Below are 27328 nucleotides of genomic sequence, written 5' to 3' on the forward strand. Positions count from 1 at the left end.
TACCCATAATGCACTTACTTCATTATTTACCCTGCTTTTCATTATGAGGAAATTTGCACCCTCTTGCTGACCGGCTGATAAAAAAAAAAACACTTTTTTCTTTCTAACTTGCTCTGTGTTTCTTTTTTTTATTGTTGGCTCATTAAAAAGTGGAACCCGGCAGAACGCGCCTCTGCGGCGGGTGATAACGGCGGCACACAAACGTCCGGCGCCGGGGTTCATTACTTCCCGGGCTATATTTAGCCGCGGTGTTGAGAGGGTCGTGTACGAGCGGCCCGTGTAATTACGACTCGGAGAGAGGAGGGCCGGCGATCGATGGCACGCAGCCGAGGTCATGTGGGTGGTTCGGTTCGAGCAGGCTTAACCTTTAGCTGACGTTGGCCGACTGCCGGGCTTCACTCTGTGCATGCTGGGATTTTTTTACGCTTCTCAAAGCCACCGTGCTGGGCGGTGCGCGGATGCCCTTTGAATAATGTAAACGCTCACATGAGGGCAGTGGGGCAGTCGTAGCGGGATTAAATAGCTCGTTCTGCACAAACCCACACACAGAGCTTCTCAGTGCGGCGTGTTAGCGATGCTAACGGACTCATTCTTGAGTTGAGTCTTAATGTACTACAGAGCATGAGCTTTCTGATTGGCTCGTGAAGTGAGAGCTTGTACTGTGTGTTGGGATTCCGTCTTACATGATCCAAACTCCTAATCAAAGTAACAAATAAACCCGAGAATACTGCTAGTGCTGTCCGGGATTCAATGGGCTGGATTTAACAAATGCATAACCAATCAGCGATACAGGGATAAAACCTTCACGTCACGTCACTATGCCGTCATTGCTTTGTGATGGTTGGCTGCACAGATGGGTCACATGTTCCAGACATGACCCTGATCATGTGATCCACGTCGCTTACTCTCAGTCTTGGTTTTGACATACAGTAACGCTGCCCTTGACGTTGTCACATGGGCGCCTTATAACACATCCAAAGTAACGTATCATGCGGGACTCATGTCGGGACTTTTGTGTTCTGGCTGTCTCATACACTCGCTCAGTGGTCATCATCTTCCTCTGTGAGATTTTCAGCAGTTTTTTGATGCACAATGTAGGATCAAGTTTTGAATCAATATTATATACACTAGCCAACACTTTTTTAAGTTATATACTTAACACAGTACTGTGAGAGTTGACCATGCTAGATATGCCATTTAAATATGAATCATCATTAAATAAAATTGCCCTCAGTGCTCTTTCACTACTAAACACAGAGCGTTCATTCGCTACACATTCACATACAGTTGTACAGGTTTTAGTCGTATCACCAGGTTTATCACATATGCTACATACAATAAATACAACTGGCTTTGTTTATATATTACATACGACCTCCGTAAGTGCAATAATGTCTTAACTGTTCAATATAGAACTGTTAAATAACTGGTCTGTGTAATATCTGTACATTGATCCCGGCACCAGACTCTTTATTATTCTAATGGACACTTTATTGGTTTTTATTTAATTCATATTTTGCTAGATTTTGTAGCTTACATGGTAGCATTGTACCTTACATTTTATATAATTATTTTAATTAGGCTTTAGTGTAGTTTGTTTTACCTTTTTAATGATTTATTTAGGCATCTACAGGCTTCAAACAACATCTCATTGTACTTGTACAGAGACAATTAAGTATTCAATATTTATTGAATTTAAGCCAATTTTGCATGAATCAGATTTTATGTGACTTAGAAAAGTCTGTGCTGTTTCTGGATGTTGATATGCGGCTTCCGCTTTGTTCTCTAAACTGTGGACAGTCTCTCATGTTTATCTTTTAATTGACTGTAATTTATTATTTTTCCTGTGGATCGGAATGCATCTAAAAATCAGGACGAAATTTCCCTCGCACTCTCATTTTTCTGGACATTCGCTGACAGAGAAAAGCCTCCTCGCGAGTGTTTGTAAAATCTTGACTGAATAACGTGTTTATTTCCTCTGACCGAGTGACCCCGCGAGTCCCGGCATCAGTGTTTGTTTCTTCAGCTCCGTGATTCTTCTGCCTGTCGAATAGAATCAGGTGAGAGTGAAATCCATCAGCACTGGCGGCGTGTCCACACACACACACACACACACACACACACACACGGAAACAATTAAATTCAGCCTGATACTTTAATGCTGCGTTTTCCGTTTCTTTTTCCTCCCTTCGGCTTTTATCAGGGATTTTTCTCTTCCTGGTGTGTTATTTATGGTCGTGCTTTGTTCTGCTGGTTAAAAAGAGCCGTCGGCTGTACTTCTCTCCATCGTCCTCCTGGTGTAGGAGTCCGCCTGGTTTTAATAGGCTCCATCTGCTGGACATCACCCCCAAAGATCAGCGCTGACCTCTGTTATTTGTCGGGCGGCTTCGTTAGCTCTCGGCTCTTTGATCTTCGATTGATCTGCTCGGCAGGATCAGCGAAGCTCAGACAAATCAGTAAAACTCAGATTCTACTTTATTTTGTCCTTATTTTCTCTATTTTCTGCAATGCACCAGTCCTACCAGGAGCAAAACAGCCGCAGACCATAATATGTCCATACTCACATGCTTGACAGTAGGTACAGTGATGTTGGGATGAGCTTCTTCGTTCTCTCTCTTCCAAACACGTTCGATCACGGTGGCCGGACAACTCGATCCATGTTTTATTCAACCACAAAACAAAAGTGACTTCGGAGCCTGTGGTAGTGTAAAGCTTGCTTGACTGTGGTCAGCAGCACACATTTCAGTAGCTGTTAACTCCCAGCAGACTTGATATGTGTGTGTGTGTGGTTCACCTTAGCATAAAGTGACATCACAATTTTCTTTTATTTGTTTTTATCTGTACCACCGATCATCCTGGTCAGGGCTGCAGTGGGTCCTGTTTACTCAGAGGGCAGGAATACACTCATAGGGCTTCGGCCGATGCAATCATGTCTGTGTAGGCGCCCGGTTGGCCAGTAGCACCTGACCAACCGCTTCGTTTCAGCCTGAGAAGGTCACACGTGCCAGACCAGCCCCTGATCATGTGATCCACGTTGCTTACTCGCGGTCGTCTGCATCTTATGAGTCCTTTCACAAGTCCTGACATACAGTAACGCCGCCTTTGATGTTGTCACGTGGGCGCCTCATCACACTCCCAATGTAACGTAACGTCCGGGACTCGTGTGACTCGGTGGCAGCTTTTCTGTTCTGGCCATCTCAGACACTCGCTCAGTGGTCATCATCTTCCTCTGTAAGATCTTCAAAGGTTTAGAGCTGGAATAACGTGTCGTCATGGGAAACTCCCGGATTTCGGAGCAGAACGGGACGTTTCATTTGTGCTTATGGTGAGATGACGTCTCAGTCGGGGGTCTTTTGAAATGCACGTCTGGCTGCGACTGTGCATTTTGATGAGAGAAGCTCGAGAAAGTCCTCAGCGTCTCATCTCTCTTTTTAACATTCAGGAGGCGGCACGGTGGCTCGGTGGGTAGCACTGTCGCCTCACGGCAAGAATGTCCTGGGTTTGATTCCCAGGTGGAATTGCATGTTCTCCTCGTCCTGTCATGAATGTAACCAAAGTGTGCAAAACATGACGTTAAAATCCTAATAAATAATAAATAAATGTTAACCTTTCTGTGAGGGACGGATCCCGGATCCCAACTGTCCTCCCAATTTAGTCATATCCAATTACCTGATTGTATTTCATCTCTAGTCCTGCAGACCTCCACTGCTTCTTTTCACCTGCAAAGGTGGGTTCATATGGAGATCCGTATCGTGCATGGAGAGTCACACAACAATCTCCATTATCCCGCGTCTCTGTGCAGTGTCATCAACCAGCCAGCAGAGGTCGTAATTGCAGCATTTATAAGGAATCCCTACAGCCCTCCCTCAAACTAGCCAATTATTCAAGGGTTCAAGGCTTAAGATGTCAGCACTGGTGTGGATCTCCTATCCCATCACTGCCAGGTTGTCACTGTTGGGCCCTTGAGCAAGGCCCTTAACCCTCACTTGCTTAGACAGTATGCAGTCACAGTGCTGTAGGTCGCTTTGGATAAAAGCATCTGCTAAGTGATGAAAATGTAAACGTTTAAGTCCAGTAATAGCTCAGCGGTGAGGGACTAGTACTGGACTAGTAATCAGAAGGTTGCCAGTTTAAGCCTCACCACCACCAAGTTGCCACTGTTGGGCACTATTGTTCAAATTGTATACAAAAAACATAACTGTAAGTCGCTTTAAATAAAAGCGTTTGCTCACTGCTGAAAATGTAAACGTAAGTGAATCAGGTCTTGATTAAATATTTCAGACGATAATCAGATTCTCTCCCAGACTGAAGTGGCTTTGAGAGGCGTCTGAACCGGCGCTGGGACCCGAGCGCCACACGGACGGAGAGTCGGCGTACCGAGACCAATTAAAATGCGACTGGAAGTCCCGGCGGTGCCCGGGCGGAGCTGGCGAGTGTGAGAGGAGGAGGGAGGGAGGACGAGGACGGTAGATAAAGATACGACACGTTTCTCAATGCGGACGCTTTTCTCAAAGAGGATTTCATGTTTACGCCGAATTCTGAAGTCGATCCGGTAACAAAAGCTGGGGGGCTGATAGCATCGCTCGGGCGGGGAGGAGGCGCGGCGGAGAGGAGCAGAACAAAACACACAGACATAAAAGAAAACAGAAAAAAGCGGCTAAAGCCGTAGTCACAATATACGTCTTGTATCGACATTATATTCATTACAGTAGGGATTTATCCTGGTCAGGGTCATGGTGAGTCCACCTGAAAACACTGGACTCAAGGTGGGAATGCAACGTAGACAGGAGACCAGTCGATCACAGGGCTACACACAATCACCTGATCTCTCCAAGGAGCCATTTAAAGCAGCCAATCCACCTTCTGCAGGTTATTGAGAGGAGAAATCGGAGTAGCTGAATAACTATAGCTAGTCACTAACGAGAACGTTAAGGTCATGTTATGAAGTTTAATATGACGGATGTGACACGGCTGAAAGATCGAGCTCAGGAATGTGAATAGAGTCCATTAGTAGTGTGCTTTACACCACTCCATTACAGATGTTTATCTTAGTATTGTGGCTCAGTCAGGTGTGCCCGATCCAGTTCCCAGTAAACCCAATACACCCAGTGAACAGTCCTCGTGCTGATGTTCCTTTCAGAGACAGTTTGGAACATGATAGTGAGACTAAGTTTAATAAAGTTTGGAAGCCTAAAGAGTTTTGCATGTTCTCCCCATGCCTGCATAAGTAAGTTTCCTCTGTGTAGTACGGTTTCCTTCTTTCTTCTTAAAGCATGCAGTAGGTAGATTGAGTGAGTAAATCAGAGTGTGTGTGTGTGTGTGTGTGTGTGTGTTATGAACATGACGGATATGACGGCTGGAAGATCGAGCTAAGTAGAGTCCATTAGTGGTGTGCTTTACACCACTTCATTGCACATGTTTATCTTAGTACTGTGGGTCAGTCATGTACCCGATAGACCACTGCTCCATGTACCTCTGAGAGAGGATAACGAGAATGTTAAGGTCATGCCATGAAGTCTAATGACTAAAAAAAGTAAGGCCAAAAGTATTTGGAAGCCTAAAGAGTTTTGCATGTTCTCCCAATGCCTGCATAAGTTTCCTCTGTGTGTAGTACAGTTTCCTTCTTTCCTCTTCAAACATGCAGTAGGTAGATTTGCTACTTTAAACTGCCCCTAGGAGTGAGTGAGTAAATCAGTGTGTGTGTGTGTGTGTGTGTGTGTGTGTGTGTGTGTGTGTCAGTAATGTGAATAGATTTTATAGAGTCCATTAGTGGTGTGCTTTACACAAAATCCATTGCACATGTTTATCTTAGTACTGTGGGTCAGTCATGTGCCCGGTCCAATTCCCAGTGAACCCAGTGAACAGTCCTCGTGCTGATGTTCCTTTCAGAGACAGTTTGGAACATGATAGTGAGTACTGTAGGGTTTGGGAACCTGACAGTCCAGTCCAGTTTTTTTTAATGGATTTTATTTGTACTTTGACCGGGCAGCACGGTGGCTAAGTGGGTAGCACTGTCGCCTCACAGCAAGAAGGTCCTGGGTAAAAATGTGCCATATCGATGCGCGGATCGTGATCCACCGTGAGCCGACCCCGTAACCGAACGGGACAAAGGCCCAGGAAAAGAAGAAGAAGAAGATTTGTACTTTGACCACTTTTGCTCTCTGCATAATCTAACGTTGGGTTTCCTCCAGACCTTGGCGGCGAGACCACTGCTCCATGTACCTCTGAGAGAGGATAACGAGGACGCTGAATGATTTGAGAAGCTTCCTCCTCATTTGCAGCTACTGAAGCGACGACTCGAGATTCTCTTGGTGCCAAAGCCATTAGCCGTTAGCACTTAGCTCTAGCTTAGCACGGCACAATAGCAATTAGAGCGAAAATGAACGGCCTTTCGTGTTGATTGTCAAAACATCCTGTTATCGTCCCGCTTTAGTGCTCGTCTTCATCAAAACGCTAACGGGGACGAATCCGCCATCTCCGAACGCATTAGCCTGGAGACAGAATAATTGTAGAGTTCTCAGCGGGAAACGAAGCTCGTCATTATCGCCGTCTTTATAAAGTATATATATATACTGAATAATAAAAAACGGCATTTAGCCGATCAGAGAATAGTCCACCAACCAAAACTATCCAGCCAACAGCCAACAACTTTCAAACAACATTCCAATTCATCCCACTCACACCACCCCGCTTCTTTTCCCCTACCAGTGACGGATTCTCAAAGAGAATTCTCCACCACTCGGGCAAATGTCAATTAGCTAGCAGAGGTTTTTCATTTGCAGCAGCAGTGAAGAACCCGGTCAACGTCCCTCCCCCAGACACGGCTAATTCTGCCTGTTGGATCGTGAGCTCCGTGGCTAGGTCGATAGCGCCTCTCAGTGGTGGTGGGCTAGATCACGGGCCACATTTTGTTCATGATTTTGGCACGATCCAGGCAACACAAACAATGCATCTGGTTCCACTGTGGTTTGCAAGATGTAACATAAAGCCTCCACAAGGGGGCGTTTGCATGCAAGTTTATTTAATTATTATTCATTTTTTTGGATCGCGACCCACTTAAAGGTCCTGACCCAGGGTTTTCAGCACCATTACAAGCACACTGATGATTTACTCGCCTGATGGCCTAGCCAATGAATTCATCATGTTGCTATGAGCTTAGCTTGTTTGCTAATATATTTCCTCTGGGTTTAGAAGCAGCGTTGCTGTTAGACTCTGTTCCGTCTGCACTTCTCTCTTCTGGAATTGTTGTGCTGGACTCGTGCAGGAGTTCTGGGTGATTTATATGTTTATCGGCGGTACTGACACTGAGTAATCCCTTCCTATTTTATTTATTTATTTATCTGCGTGGCTCTTGGCAGCACGGTGTCGTCTCTCTGAAGAATATCAATTACTGGCTCCTATTTTAATCACGATTCCACACATGTCCGGCGCAGGGACGGTGCAGGGACGGTGCAGGGATGGTGGAGACGGACGCCGCTCCGTCATGTTGAAGGATTCCTGCGGTGTGTGTGTGTGTGTGTGTGTGTGTGTGTGTGGTATCTTTATAAGGTTTTATTTAAACAGCAGATGAAGGACGCGTGTCTGTGTTTTAAATACCGGCTCGCTGCCACCACGTGATCTGATGGTGAGATCTGAAGCTCTGATAACGGCTCTGCTCTCCACCGCCATCACGGTTTCACCATCACAGACAGAATAACGGAGGGACTGGACGACAGAACGTCTAGCCTCTGTAGAGGAGCGTTAGAGAGTCCGGTAAATTCTGGACATGTCAGTGATCTTAATCCAGCATTTCTGGAACCTTGACTGTCGCACCAGTGATAAACTGATGATCTGATTTATATGAATCTTCCTCCTCCAGCCTGTTTTCTCTTTAACTCAAACACATTATACAGATTTACATCAACAGCAAATAAAAAAATGTTCTACACACGACAGGATGCTGTTTTTGTTTATTTATTTATTTATTTATACTGTTGTTTATTTATTTAATTTTGTTTAGTTTTTGTTTTACTTCAGTTCAGACGCTGTACATCAGTGAGTTCAGAACTGGGTCGCAACAAGCAACAACAGTAAGAAAAAAACCTGCATAGGGAAAATAACTAAATAATAATAATAATAATAAAGAAAATAGTAATAATATATTATTAATATTTAGAAATATAATTATTATTTAGTAATTATAAATTAGCACCACATTCTTATTACAATTTATTATTATTATTAAAACTAAAATGTAAATAATATTGACAATAAAGAGAAAAATAATAATACAGATAAAAATAATAAACTAATAATAATATAAAAAGAAAAATAAGAAAACAATCATAATATATTATTATTAATTAAAAATATAATTATTTATATTATTATTCTTAATGTGACTGTTGTTATTAATTAGCACCACATTCTTACTACAACTTATTTTTACTATTATTCCTACTACTAATTGTAATAATATAAATAATAATAATAAGAGAAAAATAATAAGAAAATAAAAATAATAACCATAAATAAACTTATGATATAATAATAATACCACAAACAACTAATAATAAAAAGAAAACAATAATAATATATTATTAATAATTAGAAATATAATTATTTCTATTATTCTTTTTTGTTATTAACACTGTTATTAATTAGCACCACATTGTTACAATTTATTAATAATAATATTACAAAGCACAATAATAATGAAAAGAAAATAATAATATGCTATCAATAATTAGAAATATAATTATTTAGATTCTTATTCTTATTATGACTGTTGTTAATAATACTATTATTAATTAGTACTATGTTCTTATTACAATTTATTCTTATTCCTCCTATAATAATAATAATTATTATTATTATTGTTATTATTATTATTATTATAATTATTACTATTACTATTATTATTATTATTATAATTATTACTATTATTATTATTATTATTATTATTATTAAGTAATTAGAAGGGGCATATAATGTATCACAGTACAAACTCTCATCTCTAAAATTTCTCTTATAAACCTGCTGTTGTTTTATGCTCTGTATAATCAGGACTCCTGTACATTTGTTTATTCAGTTTGAAGCGTTCTGATCCGACTCGGGTTCGACAGGTCAGTACTGAGAGAGAGAGAGAGAGAGAGAGAGAGAGAGAGAGAGTAGATCTGATTTCATTGTGCACTGATGATTCGACTCGTCTCTCCCGGCCGTGGTAACGTGATCCAGTCACACTTCGTGTCCTTGTACGTGACGAAGGGCGCGTTCACCAGTGGCGCGTTCTCATCAGGAGCAACACCAAAATCTCCAAAACCAGTTATGTTGGTAGAGACCAGTTCCAGTTGGTGTGTTTGCTGGGAAAGTGTGTTTGTGTTTCCACCAGCACTGATGGGACTGAGTGAGTGATGCCATCTAACCTGGCACATGGGAAAAACAGCGAGCAGAGAGTCGGATTAAAGAACTGATGGCGGAAATTAGACTCTGCTGTGTGTAACTGTAATAAAGCACACACACACACACACACACACACACACACGGGTGTAATTGTTGTTAATGGAGTCTGTGAATGAGCAGAGAGCATCACTTTATATCTGTTTATGCACCCGAACATGCCGACCCTCCCTCCCATCACCCGCGTCCTGGAGAGCTTTTATTTTAATCATCGCCCCGAGAAGCCGGAGCCGGGGGTTCTGTTTACAGCCCCGACTCTCTAATGCCACGTCCCATTACCTCAGTGCGCCTCGTACACCTCCTGAACCCTCTAATGACAGTATTTACACCGCCGCCGCTCACAACACATCATTACGTGGCGTCGGAGTGTGGCGGGGTGTAAATTAAAGCTCCGGGAACAGGTTATGATGAAAATTGATCCACCGCTGGGGGGACCGAGGTGTTCACTTCGGGTGATTGAGGACCAATCATCACTCTCGTAAAAATGGCAAACGTTAAGTGATTTCTTTAAGATTAAAAGTTAATGACAGGCGGGAACTTTAGACACACCAGGTCTATAAAGTAAATATAAACTGTACGGTCAGAAGTATGTGGACACCACTTTTATATTATTATTATTATTATTATTCATATATTATTATAATTATTATTCATATATTATTATTCATTTATTATTATTATTATTATTATTATTCATTTATTATTATTATTGTTATTATTTATATATAATATATATATATATTATATATATAATATATTATTATATATATATTATATATATATATTATTATATATATATAATATATAATTTATTATTCAATTATTCATATATTATTATTATTCATATATTATTATTATTATTCATATATTATTATTATTATTATTATTATTCATATATTATTATTATTATTATTATTCATATGTTATATTATTATTATTATTCATATATTATTATTATTATTATTCATGTATTATTATTATTATTGTTCATATATTATATTATTATTATTATTCCTATATTGTTATTATTATTATTATATTATTATTATTATTATTATTATATTATTATTATTAATAAATAATGGATGCAACTTTTGGGCGCTTGAGCAAGGCCCTCAGCCCTCAATTATTTGTATTGTGTTCAGATAAAATGCCAGGGTCCTTTCTGTGTAAAGTTTGCATGTTCTCCCTGTGTCCATGCGGGTTTCCTTCAGGTGCTCCGGTTTCCTACGAATCCAAAGACCCTCAGTCAGGACGACTGGAGCTACTGTGTGTGTGTGTGTGGGTGTGTGTGTGCGCCCTGTGCTGGACTGGCGACCAATGAGCCGGACCCACCGTGACCCTGACCAGGCTGAATGGGTGGTAAAACAGACCATGAATGAGAGAATATAAAGTGCTGAATCATCCCCACACTTCTGATCTGCAGTGGGAAGCGAGCGCGTGGTGGGAGGTGTTTACTGTTTGGATTAGAAGGGATTTGACCCTCACCCCCTCACCCTCCCCCATTCCTTCACGCTACTTTAGTAATTGAACCCAAATGAATTTGCTCTGTGAGAAGTGGCGGCTGAACCGACTCCCCACTTCTCACATCCTCACTTCCTCACGGTGAGGGAAGCGCTGCGTCCTCCTGCACTTCTCATCTTATTTAACGTGACGTGTTTGGACATTCGCTACTCCAGAGGCGCCGTGCAGGAGGACTGGAGCACCGCTGCTTTCCTAAACGGTTCACCCTCCCGCTCTCTGATCGGACGAGACATGCACGGACAATTTGATGTCCGTCGGTGTTGCAGCTGAGCGCCGTGAAGGGGCGTCCAAATACTTTTGGCAATGTTCACGTCCTTTACAAGTGTGTCTGTGAATTATTCCACTTTAGGGTCAAGGGTGACAGTTCTGAGATCTGATTCCATAACGTTCCAGTCAGAAGCACCAAAGCACAGAGCTACAACTTCTGTTCTAGATGTTCTAGAAGTTCCACATGTTCTAGATGTTATAGATGTTCTACACATTCTGGACATTCTACATGTTCTATATATTTCAGATATTCTAGACGTTCAGCACATTTTTAGATGTTCTACACTTTCTAGATGTTCTACACATTCTGAAAGTTCTAGATGTTCTACACGTTCTAGATGTTCTACACATTCTGAAAGTTCTAGATGTTCTAGACATGCTGAAAGTTCTAGATGTTCTACACATGCTGAAAGTTCTAGATGTTCTACACATTCTAGATGTTCTACACACTAGATGTTCTACACATTCTTAAAGTTCTAGATGTTCTACACATTCTGAAAGTTCTAGATGTTCTACACATTCTAGATGTTCTACACACTAAATGTTCTACACATTCTAGATGTTCTACACATTAGATGTTCTACACATTCTAGATGTTCGGTCCTAAGTCCCGATGTTTGAAAATAAGGTTCTTGTGGACCCCCTAGGAAACGCTCAGCTACTAAAATGACCAGATTTCAGAAGAACCCGCTGGTATCGTTATGTTCTTCTGTCTGGCTTTGATAAGATGTCGAGATTATTGAAGAGTTGAAGAGGAAAAGGGAGAGCATGGTGGACAGTGATGGACGTGATGATGGTCAGTAAGAGGATGAAGCCAGGTCATCAGCTATAGATTCCTTTTTCACATCAGATTTAAATCCTGAGCTTCACACCGGCACTCCACAGCAGCTCTGTCTGTATTCATCTCTCTCCTCATGTCTCCTCACGTCTCTCCTCACGTCTCCTCAGTGCTTTACTCGTGCTTACAGGAGCTGACCGGTCCAGTCCAGTCCAGCAATCGAGCCGCTCTTTGTCCGACCTGCTTTTGTGTACCTCTCTGCTTGACCTTTAGCGCTGCTCTATTGGAAATCGTTGGGCAGTATTTTAGGTTTGTGGTGTTCTGTCTGGGAGGGCACATGGGGGTGTTTGTGCTGTTTGTGTAGACCTACCGCTACCCTGGGCAGTCCGGGGCAGCACAGCAAGAAGAGTCTGGGCTTGATTCCCCGGCTGGATTCTTTTTCCACGTGTGTGTGCACATATTTGGGCATTTTGTGCCCTCACACACCTCCCCGAACCCGTCAGCGCGTTATGGGACCCTTCTTGAGATAAAAGTGGGCATGTTCGGGGACCCAAGGGGACCAGACTGACTGGCAGCGGTTGGCCGTACAGCTGGAGGTGGTGGGTGACGCGTCCGTACCGTTTTACTTACATCTCTCTTTCCAGCTCTGCCATCCTAACCACTAAAGACCTCTTGTTACCATGGAGACCTGCCAGCTGAGGAAAGGATGCGCAGAGAACTATTATTACAGCAGCACACACACACACACACACACACACACACACACGGTGCACTGATGTACTCTGAAATATTCCAGTAGCATTCAGATGTTTAAACGTGGCAGCACAATGGCACGTCTCGTGCAAACGACTCGTGACCTAAGGAACTGGGTTTGATTCTCGCCTCCGGTTGCTGTCTGTAAGGAGTTTTACATGTTCTCCCAGTGTCTGCATATTTTCACCAACCACTCCATCCTGGACAGGGCCGCGGTGGGTTGGGTGCTGTCCAGAAACACTGGGTGCAGGGCAGCACACGTTAACTTATTTACTCACCCACTCACACACTGGGCAATTTGTGAGAAAATCAGACTTTTAATGACTGTTAAGCAAACCCATACAGGGAGAACATGCCAAACTACTCTCAGACATCGATTGAAGTTGGTGACTCGACCCTGCAGTCCATGACTGTGGAGTTCAGCATGTTCTCTCCGTGACTGAGCTGGTGTGCTTCAGATACTTGCATGCAGAAGGTGAATTGGCGGGTATGAATTGTCCTTAGGTGGAGTGTGTGATGCACTGTGATCCTGTCCAGGGTGTAACGCTGTTTCCAGATGACGTCAGACCCACCGGAACCCTGACCAGGATGAAGCGGTTAGTGTAAGTGAATGAATGAATAATGAATGTGTGCATTAAAGTATCTTAGCATCAGCGGTAGGTACTAAACTAGTAATCACAAGACTGACACTGTTGGACCCCTGAGCAAGGCCCTTAACCCTCACTGCTTGAACTGCTCGATTGTATTCAGTATTTTTAAGTGCAGTAAATGTAAGTGTCCTTATATTTATGAAACATAACAAGCTTGTACATGTAGATCTAAAGCATCAGATTCTCAGACTGATCACTTGGATCGATCTGTTGGATCATGTGTGTGCTGGTCTGGCTGGCAGTGCATGTATGGTTGGTGTTGGTGTCGTGATGAGACGCTCATATCTGGACTTGTGCTGCCATCTGGTGGTAAAGCGACCATGAGGCGTCCAGCAGTCACAGAAATATCTCTGTAATAACAAAATTGTAAATTAATAATAATAAGTTAATTGTTTATGATATTATTAGTAATTGTCATTATTAATAATATTAATAATACTTAATAATGTAATCAACATAATAATGTAGAATAATTTATATAAATAAAATATCTAAAACATAAAATAATCAGAACTGTATATTTGGGTTCGAGGCTCGGTGTTGCCACCGGTCGGCTGGGCGCCATCTGGCCGGCGTAATTAGCAGTGCCTGCAGCAGATACAAATTGGCCACCGTATCTGCAGGGTGGGGACCGGACTATGTGTGGGTGGGTGGTTCTTCATACGCTGTGTAAGGACCCTGATTGGCAGAAGAGACACCCGTGCAGGAAGCACGGACGAGAAGAGGAGGGCTGTACACGTGTAAAGAAGGCGTACGCAGCGGCGTGCTCTCCTTGGATGCAAATCTGGTATCTCTCAGCAGCGGAAGACAAATTGGATGCTCTAAATCGTGAGGAAAATGGGGAGAAAAATGCATGTAAAAAAAACTGTATATTTAAAACAATATTTATGCCACAGCTATTTTGTTTATAGAATTTTTTATCATCTATTTATTTATTTATTTATTTTTTGTTGTTTTTGATTTTTCACCCAATCTAGTCGTGGCCAGTTAGAGCTTCTCTCTTTCTCTTTTGTCACTGCCGCCACCCTCCCCGATCGAGGAGGGCCGAGTCTGTCACATGCAGCCTGCAGTCGCTTCTCTTTACCTGTTGAGGGCGGTGTCTCGGAGAGTGCCCAATTGTGCAGGCAGAGGTCAGCAGAGGTCATAATTGCCCCAGTGACGAGAAACCTTGTTTCAACCCTCAACCTACAGTCAATCGTGTGTCTGTGTGGGTGCCCGGACGGCTGATGGCAGAGCTTGAGATGCCAGCGCTGGTGAGCTGGCGTGTTTTACCGCAGTGCCACCCAAGCGCCCTCGCAAATTTGAGATTTTTAATAGTTGTAAAAGACGAATACACAAAAAATCGTAGCCTATCTGACCACATGTGATGCCTGGTCATGCTCGGATGATGTAAATAGGTTAAAATGAGCGTTTCCTACTGATTAACACGTTCGTCAGGTCTATCCTTCAGTGGGACGAGGGAAAGACGATCAGGACGTGACATCATGCCCTGAGAGGAGCAGTGTCAGGGCGCAGTGGGAGTATAAGATAGCCTCTGTGGGCGTGGATGCTGGAGGGGGGCAGGAGGTTCTGATCCCTACCTTGCAGATCTCCTGCAGATACTTGGAAGAAGGACGTGGAAGAAGGGCGCGCTCGAGTCTTTAAGGGTTTGAGAGTCTGGGTGACCGAATGGTAGCTTTGAAACTGAAGAAAAATCTGTGCAGTTTGGAATAAAGTGAGCCTCGTGGTCTCGGGGTTTTATTTTGGTTTTGTTTGGATTCTCGATGGTGTCATTGACTTTGGGACGGAGGTTAAATCTGGTGCGGAAGCAAGTCGTTAAATTGAGGCTCTCCGTCTGAATTTGAAGTTCCTGCAGTTTTGTGCACATCCTGTTTGCTTCTTCGGTTCTGGACGAGATCCGTCTTGTACCCGTCTTTATTCGGGACTCTTTAGGTCTCAGTAGCTTCTGCGAAGGTGAGTAATTCATCACCAGCGATGCTGCTTGAGCTGCTCTTAAATGGTTCGTGTTTATTTGGACGCATTCCTTTGATTTCCCATCGTTGAATCCACTGAGGTGATGAGATGTTTGTTTTTTATGCCCTGCATCCTCCAAGCAACGAGTCTTCCATTTTTGCTTTGGATTCTTCTTGCTGAATAAACCTAGACGTACCTGAGCATCTGTTCTCCGAAACCTGTTTCCAATATGGTCCGAATTACCTGCACCATCTCCGTGACGACGGGCGACGAACCCGTCGGAGGATCTTACACCGGCAGCTTCGATGACCGCTACAGACGGGTCGCTCATACCCCCGACGGCGAACCCGGACGCCACAAGGACGACCGCGACGACTCCGAGGTTTATACCGAACCCGAAGACGAAGTCGTGCCCAACATGGACCTGGCGACCTTCTTCGGCGGTTGTTCCCTTCACGGCCCCAACCACATCTTCGTGGAGAACAAGAAGTTCAGGGTGCGCCAGGCTCTGTGGGCGCTCTGCTTCCTGATGGCGCTGTCGCTCTTCCTGTTCCAGGTGGGCGACCGTGTGGTGTACTACCTCTCGTACGACCACGTCACCATGCTGGACGAGAGGAACGCGCCAAACATGACCTTCCCCGCCATCACGCTGTGCAACTACAACACCTTCCGGCGCTCGCAGCTCAGCTACAGCGACCTCCTCTTCATGGGGCCGCTGCTGGGATACGAGGATAACATGGCGCCCGGGTTCCAGCTCGCCCCCGAGCCCGATCGGCAGGGCGCCCGCTTCAGCCTGGCCGAGTTCTACAACCGGACGCGCCACCGCATAGAGGATATGATGCTGGACTGTTCGTTCGCTGGGAAAGAGTGCGGACCCGAGCACTGGAGAGAGGTACGAGAACCATGTGAGGTCGGCGTCTACACTACATGGTCAAAAGTATTGGGACGCCTTTTCTAATGATTGAATTCATGAGTTTTAGCCACAACAATTGCTAACAGGGGTAATAAATCAATCATATAAATGAAATAATATGCAGCAACGGTTTAGGGAAGGCCCTAACCCACAGAGCCCTGACCTCAGCAATACTGAACAGCTCTGACTGAGGCTTCCAGCCACACAAATGCTGTCATCTTTTGACTGAATGGGCACAAATTCCCATACACAGACATACTTTACTCATAAGTCTTGTGAACAGCATTTGCTTCTGAAACGAGGTGTCCGACAAGCTCACGGTCAGGTCTCCAAATACTTTTGGCCATACAGTGTAGACAGCATCCACAGTAAGTCAACAATACAGTGGTACCTTGAAACTCTGACCAGGATAAGTGGTGGTACAACAGAGAACTGAAGTGCACTTTTTTAAACACTACATGGCCAAAAATATGTGGACGTCCCTCCTAATTATTAAGTTCGGGTGTGGCTCTGCTTCCAGGGTTTGCAAGTCCTCAGAAATGCATCTTGTTTCACGGAACGGGCAAAAATTCTTGTTTTATAGCCACATAGCGGGCAAATGATTCCAACCAGCATGTTATCACGCGTCCACATACTTTTGACCATGTGTTGTGAGTGCACGTCCTCTGAGATCTGTAATGCAGTTACTTTAAAAGGTGTTTAGATGAGATATAAACACTGACGTGTTAAAACATGCACGGCTTTTATCATTCAGCCTGCCAAAAAGCCTGGTTAGGTATCACCTCGCCCCCCGGTGCACGCACTTATCCAATCAATGAGGCGTGTTTGTCCATGCTAATCGTGTTATTGGCGTCGGCCGAGCATTACAGTGGGCGCGGGCGGCCGGCTACAGCGCTCGTTAGCTAATTATTGATATTAAGCACGTTTGAGTTGTGCTCATACTCCAGCGAGCATCGATCCTGCGCAGGGATTTTGAACACGACTCCGGGTCGGGTCGAAGAGGTCCGGGTCGGATTTCTGTCCCGGGACAGAATTGGAGAGGATCCTGGCGGCGGAGACATCCGCGGCGTCCATTAGAATGGGATCTGTTTACACCGCGCAGGGATCGGATCGCGTTTCGGCTCTTAGCGGCTCTGCGTCAATAAATTCACAGATGCTGAAGTGGCTAAATGAAAAGCCAACTACTGTAGGGTGGGATGGGCCTGATCTAAACCGCATGAGGGTGTGGAATCGTTTCCTTTCTCTCAGCCACATCTTTTTACCGACCAGCGGTGGATTCTTAGAGAGCATAAAACACACACAGAGGAGCACACTGTACTCACTGTATTTCTCTCCTGATTGAGTCCATACCTCAACCAAATGTTAGAAATTGTGAGAAATCCTGCTTTGCACAACCTCCAGTCTACACTAAACATTGTGCATGTTGATCTTAGGATTGGGAGCCAAAAACACCTCATAAACAGTTCTTGTGCTAATTTTGAGCAGTTTGGACACAGTAGTCGCTGGTTCAAGCCCCACCACTGCCAAGCTGCCACTGTTGGGCCCTTGAGCAAGGCCCTTATCCCTGAATTGCTTAGACAGTACACTGTCACAGTGCTGTAAGTCACTTTGGATAAAAGTGTTTGGTAAATGCTGAAAATGTAAATTTAAATGAAGACCCAGGTTCAAGTCTCAGTGGTGCCACCAGCCTGGTTGAGGTGCCAGCATGAACCCTTATAAAACGTGTATATAGGGCTTTTTGGAGGATTTCGCCACTGGTTGGGCACACAGGCAGGTACCAGTCCATCACTGTTGGAGAGCAAATGCTTATGTACACTAGAAGTGTTAATACTGTGATGGAAAACGGGCAGTTGTTAAGGTACTGGACTAGTAATAAAAAGGTCGCTGGTTCAAGCCCCACCTCTGCCAGGTTGAGCAAGGCCCTTAACCCTCAATTGCTCAGACTGTACACTGTCACAGTACTGTAAGTCACTTTGGATAAAGGCGTCAGCTAAATGCCTTCAGCAGAGACTGGAACATGAGTAGGAAGAGTTTTATTCTGGTCTGCAGAGAAGGATCACACAAAAAAACTCGGAGTGTGATAAGAAGGAAGAAAAATAATCCTCCTTTATACTCCCACTGTGTGTCCTTGTAGGACAGCAGTGATTTCTTAGTTAGAACACAGGAACTGGTCTAAATCAGCTAGAACTGGGTTTGGAAGTCATAAAATGTAATCGACGCACTTCTTGTCATGTACACCACTGTTTAGTAACATTCCATTTTAGCAGTGTGCTTGGAATACTGGAATATGACTACTGGTAATCATGCCTTAAGCATCAGTATCAGTTGAACGTTTTTCTCCCACACTGACCTAGGTCAATGCTAGGTGTGGATATTTGCGACTGTCCCCGTTTGGCTCGTTTCATTAAGTCACAGAAAAGTTAAAAACAGTCGCAGAAGGAACTGAAATGTCCAAACTGACATAAAATAAAAGTTCATTGAAGGTACGAGATGTTGGTTGAACACTAGATGGCGCCCGTTCATCAACTTCTGCTGCCACCGCACCGCAGCATGGATCACACATCACACAAGCTTGAGCAATACACACTATATACAGTATATGGTCGAAAGTATTTGGACACCTGAGCATGAGCTTGCTGGACGTCTTATTTTAAAAACCAGTGCTATTAAAACAGAGCGACCACTACAGCCCCTCCTCTGAGAAGCTTCTCACAAGATTTTGAAGGATGTCTGTGGGAATTTGTGCTCATGCAGTCTAAAGATGACAGTATTTGTATGGCTGGGTGCTGATGTTGATGTTCTGGTTTATACTGTTAGCAGTTGTTGTATCTGTGAAGGGGTGTCTGATTACTTTTGTCCATGTAGTGTATTTATGTAACGTATCATCTCTCTATCTTTGAGTTTGTAACAGTGAACAGAGGGGAACGATGGGTATGAATGGGTACTTAATTAGTCCCAAATAATTATTCCATCAGCAGAAATCCTTAAGACTCCACGAGTGCCGTGATATACAGTACACGTCCTTTACATGCGTGTTTTCCACAATCCTGGCCTGTCATGGTGAACTAAACTTACACTATATGGGAAAAGTATGTGGACACTACTGTTAATTAGAGTTCAGGTGTTTCAGCTACACCCATTAAGAACAGGTATACAAATATACATCAGTTATATAACAAACTGTCAGCGGTTTACACAAGACCTTCACCTGTTCCAGTGACCCTGTGTGAACTCTGCACAGAGCCTGTAGTTAAAACTTCATTGAACAGCGTTGAGATGAATTGGAATGCAGACTGTGAGCCAGGCATTTTTGTCTCTATCATCGTCTTACATTCACGTTTATGTTTTTCGGCATTTAGCGGACTCCTTATATCCAAAGCGACTCACAGTACGGTTACAGTATACAGTCTCAGCAATTGAGGGTTAATTAAGGGCCTTGCTCAAGGGCCCAATAGTGGCAACCTGGCAGTGGTGGGGCTTGAACCAGCAACCTTCCGATTACTAGTCCAGTACTTTAATTTTCTTTTGATAGAATGGGTACAACTCCAAAATTGTATTAAAATCCTCCCCAATGTATGAAGGCTGTTATCACTACAAAGGGGGGAAGTGACATCATAATACTGTAACCCACACGGTTTGGGAATGACGAGTTGTCCACATACTTTTGGCTCTGTAGTTTATCCTGTAAACACTTCTGTTCTCTCAGATGTGAGTGAGAGTAAAAATCATCTCTTCCCTGAGTAATTAAAGATGGATAAATTGCCCTGACAGCTGAAGGACGTGGCCACGTCCCAAAGGCTAATTAAGTCATTAATTACTCGCTAACGAGTTCTTAATGCTTTAATTTCCAGATCACACCCGATAATTAGCGGTGTTTTTCCAAAATCAATTCCCTTTTTTAAATCATATTTGTGCGTTTTTCCCTTTATCTATCCTAGACATATCTAATTACCCTGGTCGTATCTCATTACGGCTCCAGGTCCTGGGTTCGATTCCTAGGTCTGGCGGTCCGGGTCCTTTCTGTGTGGAGTTTGCATGTTCTCCCCGTGTCTGTGGGGTTTCCTCCGGGTGCGCCGGTTTCCTCCCACACTCCAAAGACATGCAGAGGGTTGATTAGAGGTTCACCCTATGAACCGGATTCACTGTGACCCTGACCAGGATAGAGTGATAGTAAAACAGACATTGAATGAATGAATACATGATGTTAGTCAAAGTGGGAGCATGGTGGGTGAAACGTTGCGTGCAAGGCACGAACACCCTGGACAGGGCGCCAATCGTATTCACCTGTTAGTGACCGTATATCGTATGTACAAATATATGTACGCGGTGTACGTATGTAGCTGAGCCGCTCGCTAGTCTGCTGGTCTGGCTATTCAGGGTAACACTGTGTGAATAAGGATGCAGTACACGTTAGTGACCCACACACACACACACACACACACACACACTCCGTCAGACTGATACACCGAGTGCCTCATTAACCTCGTCTGTCTGACAGGTTCCTGATGTGAGCTCTGCTCTCACATCCGACCCCGAAACGAACCTACACACGAGTGTAAATGCTAAACAGCAGAGAGAACATCTGGATCTGCTCTCCTTCTATATACACCCGACCATGAGCTCGCTGGACTTTCCATATCAAAAACAAATGCTGTTGAAATAGAGCGACATCTCTGTGATCTTTTTTCCGCTTTTCTGAGAAGCTTCTCATGAGACGTATGTGAAGTATGTCTGTGGGGATTTGTGCCCATTCAGTCAAATGATGTTCCGGTTCATTCCAGAGCTGTTGAGTGGGGCTGAGGTCTGAGCTTTTCTTCATGTCTTTATAGAGCTTACTTTGCTGGAACAGGACAGGGCCTTCCCTAAATTGTTGCTACCATGTTGGAAGCATTACATTTCCTTTACATAATTGATTCATAATTGATACTTCTGTCCATATAGTTTGTCCTATTCATTAATGGAATCTGACCATTATGGGACCAGTATGGTCACCCACTCTGGTCATTTTACATTGGGCTCATGTGACATACTGTCGAGCTGTTGTTGCTCCTAGATATGTCAACTTTATTACAACAATTACATGGATAACCACAGTCTGAGCAGTCTGTGGGAATTTGTGCCTTTTCAGTCTAAATAGCATTTCTGAGGTCAGGCACTGGTGTTAGATGTGAAGGCCTGGCTTGCAGTCAGTGTTCCAATTCATCCCTCACTCACTCTCACTAATTTACTGTCTTAACCGCTTATCCAATTAGGGTCGGGGGGGGGGGTTGTTGGAGCCTATCCCAGCTTTCCAATGGGTGCAAGGCACACAGTAACACCCTGGACGGGGCGCCAGTCCATCTCAGGGCAGATACACACTCATACACACACTCATTCACCTACAGGGCAATTCAGTGTCTCCAGTTAACCTGACTGCATGTTCTTGGACTGTGGGAGGAAACCGGAGCTCCCGGAGGAAACCCACACAGACACGGGGAGAACATGCAAACTCCACACAGAAAGGACCCGGACCGCCCCGCCTGGGGATCGAACCCAGGACTTTCTTGCTGTGAGGTGACAGTGCTACCCACTTAGCCACCGTGCCGCCCACCAATTCATCCCAAAGAGGTTAAATAGGCATGTTTTTAAGCCATGTTTTCATGGATGATGCTTTGTGCACCGTGGTGATCAGGACGGCGGCTTGTGAGAAGCGCTTTTATTTCCACGTTATCATCACCGAACACTTCACGGAGCTCAATATTAGCATATAAAAATCGTCTTTACACGGCGAGCTTGTGCCTTAACTACTAGCTTTGATTGCAGAGGAGCAGTGAAAATCTCTCCAGCTTAATTAAAATACAGCCATTAGCATTCGCTCCGGCCGCCGGTCGGTACAAACCGTTTTCTCTTTGATTAGCGAGCTGAGGAATGGAAGGGTGTAAATCAGAGCGGGAAACGAGGAGCTGCAGGACCCCGTCGGAACTTCAGCAGTGGAACTACAGAGCAGGAGCAGTAATATCGTGACCACGGGCTGTAACTTTCATCTTTCTTTTTTATTATTTTGGTAGAAATCTCACGGTTCGAGGATTTGCATGTGAAATTATAACCTTTCTCGGTCCTCCGGATGAGTACGCTACGGCTGCTCGACTCTTGAAGATGCAGAAACGGAAAGTTTTATATGAATTTCACATTTCAAGCAACAAGCGTTTCTGCAACAGGTTGTTTTTTCTATCGTGACTGAGTTTTAGAGTCGTTGTTCGAGGTTCTTCAGTCTCGTTATTTAAGGTTCTCCAGTCTCATTATTCGAGGTTCTTCAGTCTCGTTATTCAAGGTTCTTCAGTCTCGTTATTCAAGGTTCTTCAGTCTCGTTATTCAAGGTTCTTCAGTCTCGTTAGTCCAGGGTCTTCAGTCTCGTTATTCGAGGTTCTTCAGTCTCGTTAGTCCAGGTTCTTCAGTCTCGTTATTCGTAGTTCTTCAGTCTCGTTAGTCCAGGTTCTTCAGTCTCATTAGTCCAGGGTCTTCAGTCTCGTTATTCGAGGTTCTTCAGTCTCGTTAGTCCAGGTTCTTCAGTCTCGTTATTCGAGGTTCTTCAGTCTCGTTATTCAAGGTTCTTCAGTCTCGTTATTCAAGGTTCTTCAGTCTCGTTATTCAAGGTTCTTCAGTCTCGTTAGTCCAGGGTCTTCAGTCTCGTTATTCGAGGTTCTTCAGTCTCGTTAGTCCAGGTTCTTCAGTCTCGTTATTTAAGGTTCTTCAGTCTCGTTATTCAAGGTTCTTCAGTCTCGTTATTCAAGGTTCTTCAGTCTCGTTATTCAAGGTTCTTCAGTCTCGTTATTCAAGGTTCTTTAGTCTCGTTAGTCCAGGGTATTCAGTCTCGTTAGTCCAGGTTCTTCAGTCTCATTATTCAAGGTTCTTCAGACTTTCTGTTGGATGGTTGAACTTACCAGTTTCTCCAGTCCAGTTCATTTCATTTTTAGGACATTTATCTGTCCACTACATCCAATAAACCTTCCATCTGCTCTGTCCTGTCCTGTAAAGCTCATTAAACTGGTGTGTGTGTATGTGTGTGTGAGGGGAAGGGGGGGTCCTCCAGTCCTGTTACAGTTCCATTACAGGGGCCACTTGAAACCCCTTAGTTAGTAGTGTTAGACTCGTTAGCTATGTTTACATCCTGTGAAAGTATCTTTCTCATTCTCCTCCCGGTGCTCCTCTGTGAAGGTTCCGTTGCTGTGTGTGTTTGATTTAACGCTCCGGTTTCACGCTGTCGCTATTTCGGACGTCAAGAAATTTTGTATGTAATGACGCTTCCAGTTTTATTTTTGCAAAACAAAGAAAACATTTTTGGAGAAGTGTAAAGGTCAGGATGTTCCTGTACGGAGTGTGTAAATGTACCGTGAGGATGGCACACACACACAACTCGCTCTCTCACTCACATTCATACCTGTAAACATTCGCATGAGTAGTCCACATCGTGGGTTAAAAGGTGCAGCTATTTTTAGTGCAGTATAGAAATATATACATAGGTAATAAATAGTGAGTGTGAAAGCCCAGTGTACACAGTGTTGTGTCATTATATAAATTAAATAATTCATTTATAAGTGTACAAGTGTCCCAAGGATGAACAGTTGTGTGCATTCAGTAGAGTTCTTTCTTTCTTTTCTTTCTTTCTTTCTCTTTATTTATACAGGAAAATTTAAAGCAACATCAAAATATGCCACTTAAACTGGCCTGGCTCAGTTAAAAACTGGTTTACAGCAGGTTCCTGTTCTGCAGCACAAAAAACACGAAAAGAGACACAACAAACATAAACACCAAAGCGTACAAAATGACAAAAACATTTAAACATAGAGCTGTTCATGATGCAGTGAATAAAACTTTGAATTAAACACACAATAATGAAATTAAAGTGACTGAAAGCTGGAAAATTGGGTCCAAGTGATAAGAGAAGTTATGCAGAAACAAGAGGAAATCAGCACAGACGTTTATTTCAAGCGCTCTTTGCCTTCACCTTTATCCAAAAATCCTGATTCTATTAATATGCAAATTAGAATCGCCTCCAACCCGACAGTGGCAATTTTACACCAGTCTGGTAACTAGAAGTGTTTTTTAATACAGAGATTGTGCACACTGGAATCAGAACTCAGATGGAACTGGAACACTACTGCAAGTCGTTTTGGATAAGGGTGCATGCTAAATGCCGAAAATGTAAATGTAACCAGCGCGTCCAAGACCCCTTACAGTAACGAGGTACATTTTTACATTGAGTATTGATTTTAATGATGAAATACACCAATCAGGCATAACATTATGATCAATGACAGGTAAAGAGTATAACACTGATTATCTCTTCATCATGGCACCTGTTAGTGGGGGGGGGTATATCAGGCAGCAGGTGAACATTTTATCCTCAAAGTTGATGTTAGAAGCAGGAAAAATGGACGAGCGTGAGGATCTGAGCAAGTTATACGAGGGCCAAATTGTGATGGCTAGATGACTGGGTCAGAGCATCTCCAAAACTGCAGCTCTTGTGGGTCTATCAAAAGTGGTCCAAGGAAGGAACAGTGGTAAACCGGTGACAGGGTCATGATGCACGTGGGGAGCGAAGACTGGCCCGTGTGGTCCGATCCAACAGACGAGCTACTGTAGTTCAAATTGCTGAAGAAGTTCATGCTGGTGAATTCATGATTGGTGAATTTCGATTGACCGATGCCCTTCCAGCAGGCGGTTATAACTACACTACATTAGCAATGATGTAGCTGAAGATAACAGGTTAGAGTGACCTGTAGGTTTAATTACAGATCAGATCAACAAAGACAACACTCACCCCACCCCACCCTAAAAATCATTTCTAGAACCTTCTACACCATTCATTCATTCTGTGTTCATTTATCACCGCTCCATCCTGGTCAGGGTCACAGCGGGTCTGATTAATAGGGCGACCCTGGACAGGTTGCCAGTTAATCACAGGTGACACACGTAGGCAATATTTAGTAGCTCCAGTTGGCCTGACTGCAGGTCTTTGGACGTGTGGGAGGACACCGGAGCACCCAGAGGAAACCCACACAGACACGGGGAGAACATGCAAACTCTACCCAAAAAGGACTCGTGGGTCGTTCTTGCTGTGAGGTGACAGCGCTACCCACCCAGCAGATACGTACAAACGTAGAAGCGTACATAAACTTACATTAGAGAAGAAATCAGAAAGTAGATTTATTATAAGAGAACACGAACCAGCAGCTGGTTTTAGGGGTTTTGATACGGAGCTGAATGGCGTGAGAGTTTTTGCGATGATTAATAAGCGGTCACACCGACTGCTGGCGGCTCACCATCGCTTATCACCCGGGCTGTTGAACACGCTGAATTAGGGACACACGCGTCGCTATTGTTTTACCATCACCGAGCGTGAAATAGAGCAAAATCAACCACAGCAAAACACGTCAGCCCATAAACAATTGACATCCTGAATCCTGCTGTGATGAACTGAGTGGTAATAATACGGGGGGAAAGGTCAGGCTCCTCTGGGAGTACTGGACCGCCCCCTGTACATGTGGACATCCCTGCTAATGAATAAAATTAGTGCACTTAAGACCTGGCATCAGTCGCCCATTCAGCTACTCACTTAGACCTAGATACTTACACCACTGGACCATGCTGTACATCATATTTGACAACCATGATGGATGGAGTTTCCCCGCCACACCCACTTTTAGCCTCTATAACAGCCTTTACTCCATAAAAAAATGTCTGTGGAAATTTGTGCCCACTGAGTCAAGGCCTGGCTCACTATCAGCATTCCAATTCATCCCAAAAGTGTTCAGTAGAGTTAAGGTCAGGGTTTGTGTAGGTAGTCGAGTTGTTTTGGACTCCATGGTTGTCTTCATGGAGGCTGGAATAGAAAAGAGCCTTCCCTAAATTGTTGCGACATGGCTGGAAGCATTTTTTGTCATGCCAGCTACATGAATGCAAGGCCTGGGTCACTATCAGAATTCCAATTCATCCCAAAAGTGTTGGGTAGAGTTTAGGTCAGGGTTTAATGCAGGTCATGGGAATTGTTTTATGGAGCCTTTCCCAAACTGTTTCAACAGAGTTGGAAACATCTATTGATAATTGATTGATTATATATACACCTGTTAGTAATGGGTGTGACTGACATACCTGAACTTGATGATTAGGAGGGGTGTTTGTGTACTTTTTGGCACATAGTGCATCTATTGCTTTGCGTATAAGACAGATTGAAAAATGCCAACCAACCCCGATCTCCCCTACTGTTTTTCTTTTTCTATTTTTTTTCCTGAACTGGCAGTGCCCACCTTCTCCCACTGTGAGGCGGTGACTGAATGTTTCCATAACAAACATGTATTTATTTTCCTCTCTGTCTTCATTCAAACTGAAGCTCGGGCGCGTTCGGTCTCAGCGCGTTTAATTTTCATTTACGCGTCAAGGCTGCATGGTGATGGTTTGTTGTTTTTCCATGCCCGCTGGATGAGTGCGCGTTTGTTGTTGGCATGCATGTTTTCCTGGTTATTTGGTAAGACTTTGGTCAATCTGGTACATTTGTTCACTATCTATAAACAGGTGAGTGTGCTAAATAGATCGCGGTTTGTAATTGCGCGTTCGTGGATCGTTCGGTGGATGGGAGCTGGTGACTGCGCGACTCATGCCATGTTGTTTAGTCCAGCGTGAACTGAACGGTGAGTGACGGTGCGGCAGGAGGAGCAACACGGTGCGCGCTTTACCGGGCACCGCGCACCATGCGCCTCTGCGCCTCCGCCGCTCCGGATCTCTGACGCGCAAAAGGAGCGCAGATTCTTCATCAAAATGTGCCTCGGTGAAGCTTCTCCTCCAGAGAAGACGGAGCGGAGCCCTGCGCGGGAGGCAGGAGAACTCTTCCTGAAGCACACCACCTTCCACGGACTGAGGCACGTCTTCACCGCGGGATCGTATCCGCGCCGGGCTGCCTGGCTCCTGGCGTTCCTCGCCTCCGTCGCGCTGATGCTGGTCTGGTCCTCGAACCGTGTGCGCTACCTGCTCTCGTCTCCCGTGCACACCAGAGCGCACCTGGTTTACGCCACACGC

At 44.1% G+C, this 27328-nt stretch overlaps 1 protein-coding gene across 4 annotated transcripts in view; it reads left to right on the forward strand.

Annotated features, from left to right (window-relative positions):
• Nucleotides 1-27328, forward strand: part of asic1b (acid-sensing (proton-gated) ion channel 1b) — a 133282-nt gene that overhangs the window by 67835 nt on the left and 38119 nt on the right. Inside the window, exon 1 of one of the 4 annotated variants that reach the window (XM_062986692.1) lies at nt 15506-16255. The exons of the other annotated variants lie outside the window; for them this stretch is intronic. Coding sequence (XP_062842762.1) covers nt 15593-16255 — 663 coding nt within the window. The 5' untranslated portion in view covers nt 15506-15592. Of the gene's footprint in view, nt 1-15505; nt 16256-27328 lie in introns of those variants that run through there. 4 annotated transcript variants of the gene reach the window in all.

This window comes from Trichomycterus rosablanca, chromosome 24 (assembly GCF_030014385.1).
Source record: "Trichomycterus rosablanca isolate fTriRos1 chromosome 24, fTriRos1.hap1, whole genome shotgun sequence".
NCBI lineage: Eukaryota > Metazoa > Chordata > Actinopteri > Siluriformes > Trichomycteridae > Trichomycterus > Trichomycterus rosablanca.